The following is a 19,381-nucleotide window of genomic DNA, read 5'->3' on the forward strand; positions in this document are numbered from 1 at the left end:
TGGGAGCCTATTTGACTTCCCTATTATTAAAACAGAATGGATGAATGTTGGGTAAGTGACAAAATAGCTAAATACAACCGTTACGCAGCCATGAACCCTATTGTGTCGAGTGATTTACCGACGAGAGGGGATATACGCGCCGTGCATACAATAATAACTTAAATTAGTGGATAGGTAAGTAGGTAGACAATATGCAGTGGACAAAACTTAAGGCTGCCTGCACACACGTCAATATTATTGTCATATATGTCAAGATCTGTGTACACTGCGTTTTTTCGTGCAACAACGACGAACGGTTTTATCCTACAGAGCTTTTTCTTATCGTTTGTATTGATATTCATGTGTGACCAACGCCATCCCGATACTGCCTAAAAACGCAATATGCCAGCGCGTTTGTATCGACAAACACGTGCGTTTCCATCGCGTCTGTATCGGTACACATACAGGAGTGCAAATTTGTCGACGGCCCAGTGCGTTTAAAAACGTGGTGTTCACAGGCCCTAATATTGCTTCTGTGCGCGGCGTATTGAATAGTTGAACTATTTGTAGAAAATATTTTCAATAATAATGACTGTGTGCGGGCAGCCTAATGGTAACCTAGCCAAATCTAAATCTAACTCTATCTCTATAGAATAGAAGTAAAGCTTTTATTGACAAAAACCTGAACGCCAATGCCTCAATTTATGGACACAGGGTGACACTTTGAAGATTCTTTATTTATACATACTGATACAAAACAGTTTTATGAGTGTTTTGTATTTCCACATACAAAACACTCATAAAACTGTTATATGAAAGCCCCAAGGGTTCTAAAGTTACACTTAAATCTCCTGTTCTTAGATTAATATCGCAATTTTTCTTACATTCGGCATATCAACCCATTACCGGCCCAAAACAGGGCACGGGTGAGAAGAGACCCACAATGAGAAGGCCGTAGTCCACTACGGCCCAGTTTGGTGATGGACTCCACACATATTTGAGAACAATATCGAGAACTCTCAGGCATGCAGGTTTCCTAACGATGCTTTCCTTCACCGTTGAAGCAAGTGATATTTTGAATACTTAAAAAACGCACATAGATTAGAAAAGTGAGAGGTGCGTGCTGGGATTCGAAACTTGGCCCCCCGAAAGTGGAGTCGAGCTCCTACCCACTGGGCTATCACCGCTTCATTTATGACGGCCGATTGGCGCAGTGAGCAGCGACCCTGCTTCTTGAGACCAAGGCCGTGGGTTCGATTCCCACAACTGGAAAATGTTTGTGTGATGAACATGAATTGTTTTCAATGTCTGGGTGATTATATTTATGTTATAAGTCTCTGCATTGTTCTGTATCTACATTATTCACATAAATATTCATCAGTTATCTTAGTACCCATAACACAAGCTACGCTTATTTTGGGGCTAGATGGCGATGTGTGTATTGTCGTAGTATATTTATTTATTTATTTTATATTCTAATCAGACCGCTTAAATAATGCTTTCCTTACCTCAAAGTAAGGAAAGCATTATTTATGCATTCGGATTATACAAAGCACACAATATAGTAACAGTGACACGCCTATTTAACTGTTAAATTGTATGAAAGTATTTTAAAAGGCTTGACCGCGCAGACGCTGACAAAACGACAACACGAAACATGAGAGTCGAGAGAGCAGGTGATGTTACTTGTAAAAGCCGACCAAGTGTGAGTTAGACTCGCACACCATCGGTTCCGTACTTTTGAGGGATAGTAGATAATTAAAATGAGCTGGAAATACGCGGTTGACCTTCCCCGAGTGGGCGTTACGATAAAAAAGCCCTGCGCGCCGGGCCCGCACCCCCTTAAAATAATAGGCTTATTCCGTTCGCAGTTCGGCGCGGCGCATCGCTTGCAACTTGCAGGGGTGTTCAACCTTTTTGATTTTAAGGGCCTAGTATAATAATGTTTACTTGGGCCCATAGCGCAACGTCAAAATATAACTCTAATATTTTTAAATGGGAAATCTTGGCTTACATACAAGTCCAAAATTTTCGTTGTATCTCAGGGTTCAAAACATTTAACGTATACCGACACCTTAAATAAGTAGTGTCAACCTCGCAAGCTAAATAACTATTGAGTAGCTCAATTCAAAAATATACAAATTAATTTATTTAAAGTAGGTACAACTAAAATTAGCACAGGACTGCCTGTTTGTAGTGACTGTACCACCAGTATCGATGGCAGATTTTACGGAAATTCAGCAGCTGTTCTTATAATCGCGTAACTAGCTATCTGCTAACTAGTATCCTTTTAATAAAAGTGTTTAATAGAAAAATGAGTAGATAAATAATCTTGACACTGGAAAACAAATAACTATATAATGTACCTTAATTTAAAAAAACAATCTAGTAGGTAGGCCTATCATAAACATCTCTGAAACGTTAGGTCTGTCTGTTTATAGTGACTCTACCACCGCGTTACTAAGGCAGTTGCTCTTAAACCACTTAGTACCTATACCTCGTAAGTTTTAACGAAGAATGTCTATTCTTCAGAATTATACGTCGATATTATTTTAATATTTTGTTTATTTAGAAACCTGAGATAAACATGGACGGGCGGACTAAATTAAGGTTTACCAAAGTTAACTAAAAGGCTTTACTGAGCTATATGTACATTATATATATTTATTTATTATCCCTATCCCTATCCCTACTAATATTATAAATGTCAATGTAAGTTTGTTTGTTACGTTTTCACGCAAAAACTACTTAACTGATCCTCGTGAAACTTTCTACACATATTCTTGGAAGTGTTAGAAGTAATATAGGATACTTTTTATCCCGGCATTAAGCTCGGTTCCTTTGGGGATGAGTGTTTGACGATTATACACCATAACGCCGACAAATTATAACCGATTTAAATAATTATTTTTGTACTATAGAGGTATATGTGTTTAATTTTGCCCAAACTGTGGTTGGAGATAGAGTACAGAACTCCTCAGCGGACAACAGCAAACCCCTCATTTAAGGCTTAGCGATACTGAATACTAAATTTTTATTGAACTACAACTAAATTCAATGTCACATCAAAAAACAAAAGCAGACGAAGTCGCGGGCAACAGCTAGTATATATATAAATGCTTTGTTGCTAAGTGTAGCTCTGCGATTCCAGTGCATATCTTTGTGTTCATAAAGGATCATACCTGATTTGTCGCAACCTCTATGAACATAATATTGTCTCTGATCCATTTAAAGTACTAGCTGTTGCCCGCTTTCTTCTCCCTCGTTTATTACGGTTTTCTACAAATCCAAAAATCAAGTCGAAGAGTTGCTTAGTTAGGGCTTAAATTAAGGACAAACAAACAAATACACTTTCGCATTAATATATTAGTATAGATTGTCGTTCTATACTGAAGATGTGACAACTAATTTTACCGCTTTGGACGGAACCCTAAACAAAGGGAAACCGCGGCAAGCGTTTCCAGTCTCCGACATCATTATTATCGTATATCGTTGAGATTAATATAACTTAGAGAAGTATACAAAATATCGTATACTTAATATATTTATAAAGTAGAATCAATCCCTAGCCATTTCCTATCAAAATAGTTCAGTAGTTTAATCCTGATGTTTTATGTAGACACTTGACATTGGCTAATCTGTGTTAAGCTTGGCTTATAAGTTGCGTTAAAGCATGTTCAACCACGGATCACGAGGTTCCTGGTTTCGATTCCCTAGTGTGGCGTGGTGGGTCTAAGCTTAACATACCTCTCCTATATAAAAGCTGAGGATGAAATAGGTAATGCACCTAACTGATATTAGTCGAGTGTTAGTTCCGCGAAACATCGATGGTATACTCTGTAGATATTAGAATTCGTTTTATATAAAAACTAGCTACTGCCCGCGGTGAATAAGTTGCATGCTTTTCTAAGCGATGTCTAAAAGTCCACTTTTAGTCCCGGAAAAACATCAAATTCCCAAAAAAGTAATTTGATGTTTTCCCGGGACTAAAAGTAGCTTATGTTCCTCTCCGTAACATAGTATAGGCTACTATATGCCAAAAATAAAGTAGAGTGGTTGCTTGATTACTGATAAAAATAAAATCTGAATATTTGGTTTTTGATTAAACCACATTTAGTTTTCTTACTAGTTGTTGCCCGCATTTTATTACAAATCCCGCGGGACCCGCCGGTTTTACTGGGATAAAAAGTAGCTAGTTTACTTTCTGTCCTTTCAACTAAGTGTATGCCAAAAACAAATTTGATTGGTTGCTTAGTTCGGGCGTGAAGTACAAACAACCAAACACCCTTTCGCATTTATTATATATGATATTAGTATGGCTTAATAAACCATCCTTTCATGCATATTCACAAAAAAGTAGTTTCGAGGCTTTACTAGGTAGTTTTAACGGATGATAGCTATCTATTAGAGATCTTTATAAATAATCTAGGTATGGATTTAGATTCCAATCAATCCGCAAACAATGGTAGTTCAAACCGCTACAGCTGTTCTTGCTCAACCATTGAAAGGCAAGCACGCTGGTATCTTATCAATTTTATCAGATAGGTATTTCCTACTGTACACGCGACTTTAGGAATTCTAACTTTCAGAATGTCATTCAAAAATTCCCGTTGAATTATCATATTTAAGTTAATTCTTTACTTCTATCGTTGGGTAGGTAGGTATTCAGAGAAGGATTTATTTTATTGCAGCATTTAACCTTATTTTATTTTTATTGAAGCAAAACTTCTTGTTTTTCTGACGAAGGTAACGCTTAAGTCAGTTTCCGCTACTTAAAAATAATAATTTGGATTGGTCGTAAGTATATGTCATATACTCCACGCTTCTTGACTTATACGCCAGCTAGTGGCAAATATCATAATCAATTAGGATTATTTATTTCCAATATTTTCAAACGGATCAATTGTGAATAGCAACAACAGTTCCAAAAAAAAAAAAAATATTGCAAAGTTTTTTGAAAAGCTCTAACTATACTTGTTTATTTATTACTTTTGTAATAAATAAATTTTCTGCAGACTGCAGGTTGTGCATATTAAAAAAAATACATAGTAATACTTGAACTAGATTACACAAATAAAATAATACATGATATAATAAATATTAAAAAAACAATAATAATAAACTAATACATACTTTAACATATCATAAATACATTAATAACAGTAAATACTATTACAAGTCGTCTTTTAATGTAAACTATAGTGATTTTTGTATGTATGTAGATTGGGAGCGCATTCCACAGTTCTACGGCTTGCACTGTAAACGAGTGCATTATGTATTGTGTGGAAAATCCGGGATTTGTACCCGGTACTTCGTAATCCGTAGTTGAACATGGTTACCACTAGACTAACGCGGCAAGTGTAGGAGCCGAACCTAGCATTTATGTATGAAGATAATATACCTTCTTACTATAGGAAGATAAAATATGGCGATGCACTCTCGCCAATGGCGGTCAGTGTGGCCCATTTTGCTTTATTTGTCCTATTTTATCTCCGGCTATTTTAAGCGCGGTTCACCTTGAGACTGAATCCAAGCTCCTGCTCCCTTGCACCTACGAATTAGCCCTAGTACCTACCTTATAGTCTATTTTTTCCGTCTATTGTAAGACAAGGCAGAAAAAAGGTGATAAATATTTTTTGCTACTTCTTAAATACATAGGTAAAAATAAATAAAAAAAAGTGACTGTAATTATGTACACGCGTTAGAAGTTATACTTCTTTGGCGTATGGAAAAAAAATAACTAAAATGCAGTAATGATATGAATGAATAAATAATGATTAACGATAAATATTAAAATTAATAAAAATAAATATATATCGCCATCTAGCCCCAAAGTAAGCGTAGCTTGTGTTATGGGTACTAAGATGTTAGATGACCGATGAATATTTTTATGAATGATAAACATAAATACTTAGAACATAAATACAAACACCCAGATACTGAAAAACATTCATGCTCATCACACAAACATTTTCCAGTAGTGAGAATCGAACCCGCGGCCTCGGGCTCAGAAAGCAGGGTCGCAGCAAATTGCGCCAATCGGCCGTCAAATAGGTAATATAGGTATTTGTATGATACCTCTTTTTAACCGACTTCAAAACAGGAGGAGGTTATCAATTCGTGGGAAACTTTTTTTTTATGTATGTTACCCGATTATTCAAAGACGCCTGAACCGATTTGAAAAATTATTTTTTTTAAAAGGCATACTTTCCAGGTGGTCCCATTTTAATGGTATCGAACTCGGTCGAGCTGTATTAAAAAATCAACAATAATGTGACTAAAAGTAGCAATTTTTTTTGCTTTTTAGGTCCAGGGCGTATGATGAAGTCGGTTTTTTTTAAATTTAAAAATAATTTATTTTAATTGAAAGTAAATTTAAGAATACAAAAATTTAAAAAAAAAACAAAGCACAAAATAAAGGGTTTTTTTCTATAACGAACGAATGAGTGAGGATTTACTAATATGAAATGTAAAAAAAAACGTGTGTTTCTATCTATCTGTTTGTTCCGGCTAATCAATGAAACGGCTGGGCCGATTGTGATGTAACTTTCACCGGCATAAAGCTGATGTTGTAAAGAGTACCAAACAGAGAATTTAGAAAACAAACCCCGATTCGAAAAGCGAGTTATATCTTAATCATGATAATTTTAAAAAATTGGACGGGCGATGCGACGCGGGTGTTAATGGTATTGTTTACAATTTACCTGATGAAAGTTCATAAAGGAAAAGAATACTAAGAAAGTACAGAAGTTTTACGCATGTAACTCTTGTAAAAAATATTGTTAGACAACTTAGCTGTAAAAATAATCCACCTAAAATAGGGTAGGTAAGTGGGCACCTACCTAATCAATGTAATCAGTAATCACAGTACGTAATCTTATCATTCAATAGTTGAAGTTTGCTCGTATTAAAATATTTTCCCTCAAATAATCAAGAACTTGAAGTGTTCATTATTGAAATAACAACACAGTCCTTCTATATTATATTGAATTCTACGATCTCATAAAATCATGTGAAAAAGTGTCTTCAAATAACATACTTATATGTATTGTAAGTGACATCTATTGTGAAACATGAATAATATGTGGTGTGCGTGGAGTTCATTTCCGTTGTGATGTGTTGCGTTGCTACGAGATGGCATTACCGTCGCCGCTGCGCCAGCGCCAGTTAACTTGGATTGTAGAAATCGGCGAGGTCCCGCCTTACAGGACCGGGCCCTATGAAATTCACCTCAACAATAGCAAATGTGAGTAATACAATTAAAAAATAATTAACTTCGGATACAACAAAATAAGGATCCTTAATTCTATGAATAAACACTAAACCATACTATTCACGCAGCAGATTTTAAGCTCGTTCGTCGCTGAGAATAATGTCCGTAGACGTACCAATTTGATTGGAAGCAGATTAGCGTATTGGCCCATTTAAGCGGGCTCGTCAATACGACTGGTTTTGATTTCTAATCCAAAATCCAAAATGTCTTCTAATCCTTATCCTGAAGTTCAAATGCTTTTTTAGCTCATATAATTATAAAGCTATGTGTATTTTCGCTAAAATTAAGCTAAATATACTATTTCATTTATGCTTAATTTAATTTAAAACATTGCGATTCTGAATAATTGTCCACTATAATTCTATGGCAATCTGATTCTGAGCCTGCATTTGCTGCACTTTGGCTGTCATATAATTAAATAATTTTTATAATAAAGCTAGAGTAGCAAATAGTTTCTGAGGTGCTTTCTCACTAAAATAAAACATTTATCTTATTTAAATAATTTTAACGAACTTTTAACCATAAATAAAGCACGGCATATTGTCCTAATGAGAGCAATCGTTCACCATCATCATTTCAATCATAGCAATCGATCATTGTAACAAATCTTGTGGGAGTCACTACTACATCCAACAAATTGCAACAAATAGTGTACACTGTACACAAGAAGATTACCACGTTCTTGGATGTAAACTGTACAATGTACAAATACAATGCGCAGTATTTGATGGGGAACATAAGCACCATTCTGTGGTTTGTGATATATAACAAGGGAGAACTGCTTCAACATCTACGTTCATAATGGCTTTAATCAAATTGGAACGTCTGTTGATAATTAGTTATCTGTGGTGAAATGCAAGGCGGGCGATGTGCACGACTCAGATACTCTGTGGCACGGCAACTTTCCTGTCACTTTGTTTGAAGTTCCGAAGTTTCTACTTGTTTGTAAAATGGAATTTCGGTTCGTCTCGCTACTGTCCGCGATAATGATTCCCACAATTTTAATCGCTTTTTCAGCCGCAAAGTGAAAAAAGTGCTTAAAACTGTTGCATTAATCGCGATAAAACTATCGGACGAAGTTCGTAAAAAGTTTTGTGAGTGTTTCAAAGTTTGGAATAAGTTTGCAGTGGGAGTGGTTTTGTGTTGTCATGTCTAAGAAAGTTTGTATCATCACTTAAACTTGGTTCTAAACGGATTATCTGGCGGAGATAACTTTTGAAAATATGGAGCCGAGTTGTGTGGGTGAGTGAATTAATTTAATTCAATGCGAGGCGCTTCAGCGCCGTACCACTCGTGTTACTTAACTTCTTAAGTTATTAAGACCTTGATTCCGGCGTTGTAAGTCCACTTGTGATGCAATTATGTATCGCGCCGTAAAAGTTATGCATATTACATACTTTGGCTTTATTTTTAACTTTTTTGAGTAGATACTTCTGAAGTCGCGATATCTTATCTCGGCAGTGTAAATATTTGATAAAGAGTTCTGAAGGCAGACTTTCCTCTCACACTTTTACATAGATAATCCACTAGTTTGATAAAAGATTTTCTGATACTGAACAATTTTTATGTAGGTCACAATATTAAATTCTGTTATTCTGTTAGTATTAAATCATTTAAATTTTTATTCTTTTTTATTTATTAAATATTATTTGTAATTTAAATCCAGATGATTAAAGGATTTGGCACGGTATTTTTGATATTTATTTGTAAAAATAATAGTTTTTTAATATTTTGGTTATCATTTATTGATCATTGATCTTTCTCTTCTGTTCACTCTGCGTTAAGGTAAATAGAGCCAGAGCCTTTTGACCAATAAATTGTTCACACAAGCTACTCAAAATGTAGGTAACATTTTCTAGCCTAGAATTGTAAAATGTTTCTAGCCGGCTCATATTTGGATTCTGCATCAGGAAAATATACTTGAGCCAATTGAAGAGTGGTTTCCTGAGGGCTGATAAAGTTGATTGACTGGATGCATTCATTTTTGCACATATTCCTGTCTGATTCATGTGAATAATAAGGACATTATGCATTCACTGTAATAATAATATGAGCATTCCAATCCAGGTCAAAATAGCGATTTATTTTTTATAAGTATTATCATAATGATTTATTCAAAACTAGGTAAACCTTCCTTATCAACTTAGAAATGGCTAATCGTTTGTATCAATTTCCACTTGGAAACTTAGAGATAAAAGTTTTTAAAAATACTTATACAGAACTTAAATGCCTCCCAGCAACTGTGTTTCCTGCCACATATAATTTGAGTACCTTCAAGGCTAGAGTGAATCGGCTTTTTCTAGGCAAGCATGCACCAACCTTGACCTCATCATTGCTTTCTAATGGACATAATTGTCGTCAAGCGCTGGCCTATCGTTAATAAAAAAAAAAAAACGAGTCAATCAATGAGCTACTTACTAAGTTTTACAGACATGAAGATATGGATGCTGTATTTTATCCATAAAGTATTTGTAATTATGTACTGCAGAACAAACTGGCTAAATACGCACCACTGGCTGGGTGCATTACACTTGCTCAATGATTTAACTTGTAATAATTCATTGTAGCACATTTTCCATGCTCCGCTGCTTCAGTGAGAAAATTAAATAAAATGTTATTTATTGCAGTTTATTAATTTTGTTAACAGTTACTATTTATTTGTTATTTTTCTTTATCTATACTATATTATTTTTGGTATGGAGTAAATTAAGTAATACTTGACATTTTAGATTTTTTTGAAAGTGGTACTCTATATTTGTAAGTAACACTCCTTGTCCATGCGAAAGTTTTCTAATAGTATTGAATTATTCAATATGATGCTCTCAAATTAAACAGAAGCTTGAAAATTGATACACAATAGCAGGGGTAAGCCTAGTTTGATCTGTTTTGTTAACACCTTTTACAACTGGATGAGTAATGTGCTATTGAGTGACTAACTAGATCAAAATGAGCTCTGCAGCATTCACCACATATCCAATTGAACTTTAAAACCAATGGCGAAAGAATATTTGATTTTACTTCACACAATTTATCTTCCTTAAAAATTTATTCAGTCACACAAAAACAGCCTGAATTGATTTATTTAGCACAGAGATAGTAGTATACAATAGCAATAAGTCTTAAAAAAGTTGGATGGTATGTTATCCAAAAATTGTGTCTTGAGTTTAATATGGAAAATTAAACCTACGTTTCCTTCAAACTATGATTTGGAGTGATTTTATTTTAGTCATGGAAATGCCCGACTTTGATTTTGTAATAACTGTATTTAATTAAGTACCTACTGTCTACCCTCTTTGGGAATGTTTTCATTGGTGGACTAAATGAACTATCAGTCTAAAGGCCCCAAGTAGTAATCAATATTAATTCACAGTATCTCACTTATCAGTGACCTACTTTTATCAACCTTCTAACTTACTCAAGAGTCCCATTTACAACATCAATGGGAGAATATGGGGCAATGTACTCTTAAACCGAGACTGCATGGAAGCGGCAAGTGATATAACAGTGCATATTTGTCATGCTCTAATAATTGTGCTAAAGAAAGCAAACTCAAAACTCACAGCCACCTCATCTTACAAAAGATCAAGTTCTGTACAGGCTCATGTGTAACGTTACACTGTTTTATGTTACTGCACATTGGCGTTACTTAGTTATACAATATGATACCAGGTTTCCATTTCACTTTCAATACAACTTTAAATTTTAATTTTCGTGTGAATTCTATGTTGGTGTTACTATGTTACTAATTATGCAATACAATATGATATCATATATTTTAATTGATGGATTTATTCATGACAAGGTTACTTGGCTACAGTTTCACCTCTCACTAGCTGGAAAAAACATTGTCAAATTGTATGTGTTGTAAAAATCTTGGATAAAAAACAATTGTTTGCCAGCTTCTTTTCGTTAGAACACATTTTTGAAACATCAAGTCTAGCAGAGTCAAACTGCCAGACTTGATGTTTAAAAAATGTGTTAGGTATAATAAAAAAAGTAGGTCATTTGAAATAAATGAATTTCCAATTTTCAATGTGTTACTGCTCTGTCTAGTAGTTACGGGTGTTGACCCTGTATCTCACAAATTGTCCTATTAATCAACATCAGTTTTTTTTTCGAAAAAGGTATGCTTTAACCTTACCATACTTAGGTACGGTAGATGGGAACAAAATACATCAACCTGTTAATAATGGGTGGTTATTTTAAGTCCTTTCGATCCCGTATGAAACTGTCTAAATCATCAAGCGCAGCTTGATATATCGTTCCCAAATCAATTTATTACGGAACAGGTTTAACCTATATAAAATTTGAGAAATGCTTTTATTTTAGGGTCAGGATACCTCCTAAACTATGAGACAAATAAATATTTGTTTTTTATTTTGTTCCGAGGATTGCATCGCTATGAAGCGATAAGGCCGCTAAATTGTATACCTTGATTTTGTTGCAATTTTCTTTATTTTATGATTATACCTTTGTTGCACACCACAAATTGTGTGCAGTAAAGGTATAATCATTCATTCATTGCAAAATTTTAACATTTTATTTTGAGACAAAATTTAACACATAATTTAATGTGACATGTTTTTAATGTTTCTTACATTAAGGAATGCAATTAATGATTTGGCGATAAATTTTGTATACAGTGGCGTGAACGAGGTTTTTGACCGTGATGGAACACACATGGACCAGGAAGATGGAATAAAATGGAATATTCCATCCTATAATAATAATAATTTAATTCTATCCCAAATTCTATAGGAGTTATACAAACATTTTTGAAAGGCAGGGCTTATGTGCATAAATGAAGTGCACGCCACCTTGCTAGGGCCACCTCAAGCCCTGCTGTTATGAATCGATTCTGTGATAGTGTCCAAAACAATACTCCATTAAAATATATTACGGCAGAGTCGATAACACCGCTGACCCGTGACAAGTGTGTCTGTGTGCGTGAAGATTACGTATAGTGATGTCATGCCACTAATTTTTCGAAGCAATCCTCTGTGCTATAAAGTTAGGAGACCTTCAGTTCTATTATTATCTTAAATGAAGAATTTTTAAGCTAGGCGATGCGAGAGTTCAATGCAATGAAACAATGTAGATAGGTACCGTACCCAGTTTTCTATCAAAGGATATAGGTTTTAGATTTAACGCCCTCCCTAGTGCAGTGGATAGCGCTTTGGTATTATAAATATATGGGAGGTTCCAGGGATACCCAGACGGGACAATTTAGAGATTAAGAATTTCAAGTTTTCTGTGCTTAGTTACTTGAAGTAACGACAACGACGTGCTGCGAAGCGATATGTAAACAATAAAAATAATTTTACAGATAATTAATTTTTTTTTTGTCTGTTTGTTCTAACTGCTCCCAGAAACGGATAGACTGATTTTGACGGTACATTCGCTGGCCAATAGCTGATGTTATAAAGAGTAACGAAGGCTTCTAATATTTTATGAAAAATCTAAACTCGTCATTGTACGAACAATATCCTATTCGAAAAGCGAAGGAAGGTTGTATGGAAAAACAAATATCAGTCGCTAGTAGTTATTAAATTGCATAATTCATGGGAATTATAGCGTCGTCCTGAATATATGACTAGATGTAATGGAATAAACTAAGCATGTAATGACACGCACGAAAGGTTTTTATTAGCTGTCCCAGACGCCGCTTGTAGGTGGTATCTAGTAGCATGGCATTCTGCGTGTATGAACATTTGGTTCATATCCCGATATAAATCATATACAACTGGTTCTTATTATGTGCTTTGTGGATTGCTTTGTTTCTTGTAAACCACTTGACAGACGCTTCTTTGACCTAGGCATTCACTGAGGAGAGGTTTTTTTAATTCCCACTTCCCCCCAATTAATTAAAATAAAGTCAGTTATATCCATAGTAACTGACTTTATTGGTATTTGGGCTTTCAATTAAAAATCAAGACACATTTGTTTTACACTTATTGAAAGTTCTACCCCCCCGCACGGCTAGCATGGACGGGAGACAGCTTAAAAAGGATAAAAGTTTATCTTCTTTCCCAATTTTTTTAACTCTTAGAGCACTGGCGGACAAGTGGAAATAAGTGGGGGTAAAATTCTCGTTTTCCATGTTCCCATGCATAAATAGGTGGACACGTTTAATAAATCCCTTGGTTGGGGATATAATTTTTATCTCCTGCCCGTGCTAGCCCTGCTGCGGGTGAAATAGGGGAAAAAATGTTTGTTTGAAAATCTATCACAAGATATTTTTGAAGTTATAAAAATTTAGGCTTTAAAATAAGGGAACTGTATTGTACTGATAGTTGTTAGAACGTATAAATAAACCCTATGTACTGAATACAAAACTAAAAATAAAACAATATTTCTAATAAAATATTAAATAAACACGCCAAAATAACTGTTTAACATAGAAACAAAAAGCGTCTTTTTATTTCAATTAAAATGTCAATTTTCGTTCCGATCCAGGTGTCGATCTCTCTCCATGTAGCTGCTGGCTACTATACGACCGCGGCAGCCATTACGACTAACACAACTTCATATATTGTATTGCCAACAAAGGATGCCCTCTATTGACGGATGTAAATGTTATGACAGCCGGCACAAATTCCGCTGAGCGGCAAAATGTTCCGACTCCTAACATGTTTTAATTAAGCAAGTTTACAAGTTGCTCCCACTTGTTTGAGACCATTTATATAAATATGCCCTAGCTGTGCCCTATGGGTTTGCCCCTGCAAATTATGGGTTGGGTAGCTGAGCAGTTGGTAGTTTGGGCAGCGTACAAGGTTTATTCTCTAAAACCGTCTTTTATATGAAAGCTAGTGGGAAGGGTGTGGCTATGGCAATCAACCACCCTACCGATAAAGACGTGCCGCTAAGCGATTTAGTTCCGATAGGACGTCACGTAGAAACTGTTAAGGGTTGGTTTAATATAGTTGCCGTATATAGGTTACATAAGTTAGCCCGTTGCCATCTTAGACTGAAATCATCACTTACCAACAGTTAAGCAAATAACTACAAGTACACTAGCCCACCTGATGGTAAGTGGAAATTATCGCCTATGAACATGCATCTTCTCAGGTAATGCAAAGAACACATCCATAAAAACAAAGAAAGAAAGAAAGAAAGAAGGAAAGAAAACTTTATTTGGATATACACACACTAAAATTAAAATACAACTTAATAGTCTACACAACAATTATAGGAACGGTGTGACCCCAAAATGGTCTTCACTCAGCATGTTCGCAGTGTCTGTTAAAGACACAGCGCTGATCTTCCGTGAAGCCAGACGTGACGTCACCGACAGAGCGACGCTTAAAAACTATGGATACAATGGAACAAAGCAGTGCACTTCATACACGCACAAAAGCACTGCATACCCTAACATTTTCATATAACTGGCAACGGAGGAGGATTTTGCTATTTTATGCCATTTTACTTCTTTATGCTTACCATGGTCCAAATTCTTGTGCACGCCACTGCTTCAAACTTCATCCTTACTCTGTGTACAGCAACCTGAGGCGTAGGTGTTAAGGCTCATGTTCCTGTAATTACACCGGCAACCACGCCCTTCAAACCGGAACACAGCATTGCGACAATGCTGCTCATCATCGTTATATCAACCGACTACCGGCCCACTACGGGGGTCTCCTCCCACAATGAGAAGGGGTTAAGGCCGTAGTCCACCACGCTGGCCCAGTGCGGATTGGTAGACTCCACGCACCTTTGAGAACATTATGTAGAACTCTCAGGCATGCTTTCCTTCACCGTTGAAGCAAGTGATATTTTCATTACTTAAAACACACATAACTTAGAAAATTTTGAGTTGCGTGCTGGGATTCGAACTCGGGCCCCCCGAAAGTGAAGTCAAGCATCTAATAGGAATGCTCCGGTATTTTGCAACTCGGTCGAAAAGACAAGTAGGTAGGTATCTAATGGCTCTTCAGCGTCTTCTAAAGCATCTTAGAATACAACCAATAAAGGTGACAATCATTAAACAAACGATGGCGGTGTTAAACTGGTATGCACCGATGCGGAAGCACGTGTCACTCGGTTACGGGAAACAGTTAGGTAGTTACACTATAATATATGCGGCTGGTTAGAGTTCATCGCACACTGCCGCAGCCGACGCAACAGATTGAACCGAAATTTTACCGACGCCTTGCAAATATAGCAAGTAGTCTCTTTAGCCGTCCTGAAGTGAACTTGTTAGCGAGCTCGATTTCGCCTTTTCTTTAACGGCGCGGGATACATATTTATATATTTATATCTCTACTAATATTATGAATGCGAAAGTGTATTAGTTGATATGATTGATTGGCCATTTTTCAAGCAGAAACATGTTACGTAGGCATGCCCACGGGATAGCCATAGTATGCTTGCTGACCAAGAAGCGGCCGTATCGCATTACATTCAAGTTACGTCGGCGCAGCAAATTCCGGAGGCTAGCTTTGAATCGTGATGCGATACCTTTTTTTACCACGCTTCCAATGGGAATTATATGTAAGACCTAGGCTAGGGAGCTCGTGCCACAAATCGGCCGATAATAGTTAATAAGTTTAGTTCTAATATTATAATAATTAATAATGTAACTCTTAGACTAATAAATAAAAAAACAGAAAAAATATAAGTAACAGAGCAATAATTGTTGAATAAATAAATGAAAAATATTGACATAATATTTTGCAGAGATATAGTGATAATAATCGCAATAATTATTTAAAAAGTCAAATCACGTCGCTGCAACCATGATAGTCGTTTGTTACGTGCCATTTACACCGGAAAGAAGACTGGTACGATGCCGCGTGGAAACGCGATTAAGTTTAATTTAACTGCAATACCCATAGAAGCTGTCTACGATTTAAAACTGCATCATCACTTAACATCTGGTGTGTTTCGATTGCATTTTCAGTAGTTATTTAAAATACGTTGCATGCGGCTGTAACGGCAATGTGCATGTGCTTTCGACTTTATAGTTACGACTTAGGATGAGCCGACCTACGCTACTGTGTGAATAATGAGTATGCTGATGACTTTCATGACGCCACTGTTTGTTTGGATATCGAACTAGGTAAGCCTGTTCATACAAAAACCGAGTAAAGGTTCATAAAGATTTTTCAGGTTTTGTATGGACTCCAGATGCCAAGCTCAGGTCGAATTTGACTATTATGGAATTCTGATCTGATTATTCAACCAAAAGCAAGTGATATTAGCTTAAAATTGACAAAACTCCGAAAAGTTAGAAGTGCGTGCGAAAAGAAGGCCAAAGTTATAACCTCTATGTAGGCTTTCGCCGCTTCTCTATAGATCGTATGGATCCCAAAATAGTTAATAAGAAGGTAGAATTCCAATAAAAATATTAAGCGGTTACTGGTCAGAGTTTAACTGAAGAAACACATTTGAAAGGCTCTATTTGTATGAGAGATATATATATATATATATTTTAAATTATGTGTAATTAATTAATTAACTGATCATTAAATTTAGTAAGTTAAATTTAATGATCAGTTAATTAATTAATTTATAGGTAATATTTATAAAATGAGAGTTACTACGTTACTTCATTAGGATGTTAAAAGGGCTTTGACGAAGAGACAAAATAGAATTTCAGTCATGTTAAATTCAAGAACTAGCTACCTACCTGCGCTTGCTTCGGTCAATAATAATAATTCTCTTACGCGACTTTCACGCACAAAACGGGCCAGTGTTCTCGGACCACGTTCTTGCACATGTACCTCTGAATAATACAACGGCGGTATTTTTCTCACAAGTAATTTTCGAGAAAAACTTGCTTCACTGTCCACAGTCCATTACCATCTTTGATCAGTAAGGTAGTAGATATGCAGATCCAAAGTCTGGTTTTTGTTTTATACTAACGGTTATCTGTTGAATATTTAAAAATAGAAGACTACTTTTATATTTTTAAATAGTACTACCACTAAAAAGTAGCTTATAGTTCGTCGTCCTAACAACCGAACTGCTGCTGCCAGACGAAAAAATCCTATCTCCGAAACCAATAATAAATGTATAAAATAGTTTAATAAAATAAGAACAAACCATCAACATCATTCACATAAAATGATCAGTTAATGAACGCCCGTTGTATGATCTTAAATTAAACAATTTTACTGCGCGGGCGCAATGACAAATGCCCATGATGGAGTTGTGATTGTCGTCCTTACTTGGCACAAATAAATACATTAATAAATTTAATGTTCTAATAAAATAAAAACAAACATTTAACATCATCCACATCAAATTCCTACTTAATATCCGCAAGTTGAATAATCTTAAATGAAACAATTTTACTGCGCGGGCGCAATGACAAATGCCCAAGGAGTTGTGATTGTCGTGTGAATCTGATTGTTTGATGAATGACTTCACAGATGGAATACTGCATGCCTATAACCGCTGTCATGAGACCGTTAGGGTCAAGTGCACATGGTCTCGTATATTTATTTACCTGCTGCCATCTAGTGGTTGGCGTTGTACTACGGATCACGAGGTAGTGGGTTCGAGTCCCTTCGTAAACGTTTGACAATCGGCTGCGAATAATGTTATCCTACTGTTTTGTTTGCGTATACTTATGTAAGTAACAAAAAAATTGTTTAACCTTCCTGAACGGAGTAGAAAATACTTACGTGCAACCTTGTGTCCAACATCCTTAATCCTCATGCTCCTGTACACCGGTAACCACTCCCTTCACCGGAACGCTATGCTGCTTAGCGGCAGAAATAAACATGGCCGCAGTACTTCCCCGGTCGAACTCTAGGAGTACATTTTGTCAATCATAAATGTTCTTGAAAACTAAACTATGTTAAATTTAAATTTAATAAATAAAATCAAATAAACAAAATAAATGTGCCTTTTGGAGTAGAGACTTTGGACCGTGGGGTCCGGAGGCAAGAGCCCTTTTCAAAGAATTATCGAAAAGGGTTATCGAGTCTACCGGTGATCCAAGAGCGGCCAGTTACCTTGGCCAACGAATTAGTTTGCCCATCCAAAAGGGCAATGCTGCCAGCATCTTAGGAACTGCCTCGCTGCGGTGGTTTCGAGGACGTTTTAGATTTTATTTAGTTTTAAATAGTTTATTTTAGGTTATATTTATATTTTAAAGAAACAATAAACAAAATATTTATCTGCAAAAATCTTTAAAACAATAATAACTTAAAAACGTAGAATTTGTATTAACCGGTTAGTACGCTAAGTGGGCGGTTATTAGCTTCATATAATATTTTCAAATCTAACTACTGCCTAGTAAAAGAGGTTAACGCTTTTAAACATAATATTTTGGCATGTATTTTATGTTTGGATAAAGCTTAGAGTCTATAGCTACTCTGAGCTTTATCTAAACATAAATTACGATACGTTAATGTGTAAGGTTTTTATTTTTATTTTAACGATAGGCCAGCGCTTGTCGACAATCATGCCCTTTAGAAAGCAATGATGAGGTCTAGGTTGGTGCACGCATGCCTAGGAAAAGCTCACTCTTGCCTTGAAGGTACTCAAGTTTTACGTGACAGGAAACACAGTTGCCTGGAGGGCGTTCCACATCCTAGCGGTACGTATCAGAAACGTTGATGAAAAACATTTTGTGCGTGTTGATGGAATATCAACCACATTATCTGTTCTAATCTGGATTTCTGATGTGTTCTAAGCCTTATAGACTTGCATAAGGACTGCGCATAATAATGTGATGAATGAAAGCATTTAATTTGTTGTACTGCACGCGAGAACGTCATTAGGTAAGGGAGAAAAGATATACTTGTTACATGTTCATTAGGATCAATTATATGAATGCTTCTGCAGCGACTTTATTTATCATAATTCGGAGCGGTTTGGTGAGTCATAGCTCTTTACCCCTATTTTCTGAGAGAGAAGACCTGTGCCCAGCTCAGCTCAACCCAGATCTTGAAGATTCTAATTATACTTTTGGTCAACATTAGAACAACCAGCAATAATCCAGAAGTTACATGTTTAATAGGATCAATTATATGAGTGTTTCTGAAACGAAGAGAACGGGTGTTTCACTACGAACGCTCATAATGACGACTCTTATTCTCGTTTACAATAATTTTTAATTTCATATTGTATATTTGCCTTTGCCTGAAATAAAGAGTTTATTCTATCATTTATTGATTT

At 35.8% G+C, this 19,381-nt stretch overlaps 1 protein-coding gene across 3 annotated transcripts in view; it reads left to right on the forward strand.

Moving 5' to 3' along the window:
- Positions 1–7,101: 7,101 nt before the first annotated feature.
- Positions 7,102–19,381, forward strand: part of LOC120633905 (dystrophin, isoforms A/C/F/G/H-like) — a 752,632-nt gene continuing 740,352 nt past the window's right edge. For 2 of the 3 annotated variants that reach the window (XM_039904299.1, XM_039904301.1), the window contains exon 1: positions 7,102–7,225. In XM_039904299.1, coding sequence (XP_039760233.1) covers positions 7,114–7,225 — 112 coding nt within the window. In that variant the 5' untranslated portion in view covers positions 7,102–7,113. Of the gene's footprint in view, positions 7,226–8,196; positions 8,495–19,381 lie in introns of those variants that run through there. The other variant, XM_039904300.1, reaches the window with a different exon arrangement.

This window comes from Pararge aegeria, chromosome 22 (assembly GCF_905163445.1).
Source record: "Pararge aegeria chromosome 22, ilParAegt1.1, whole genome shotgun sequence".
NCBI lineage: Eukaryota > Metazoa > Arthropoda > Insecta > Lepidoptera > Nymphalidae > Pararge > Pararge aegeria.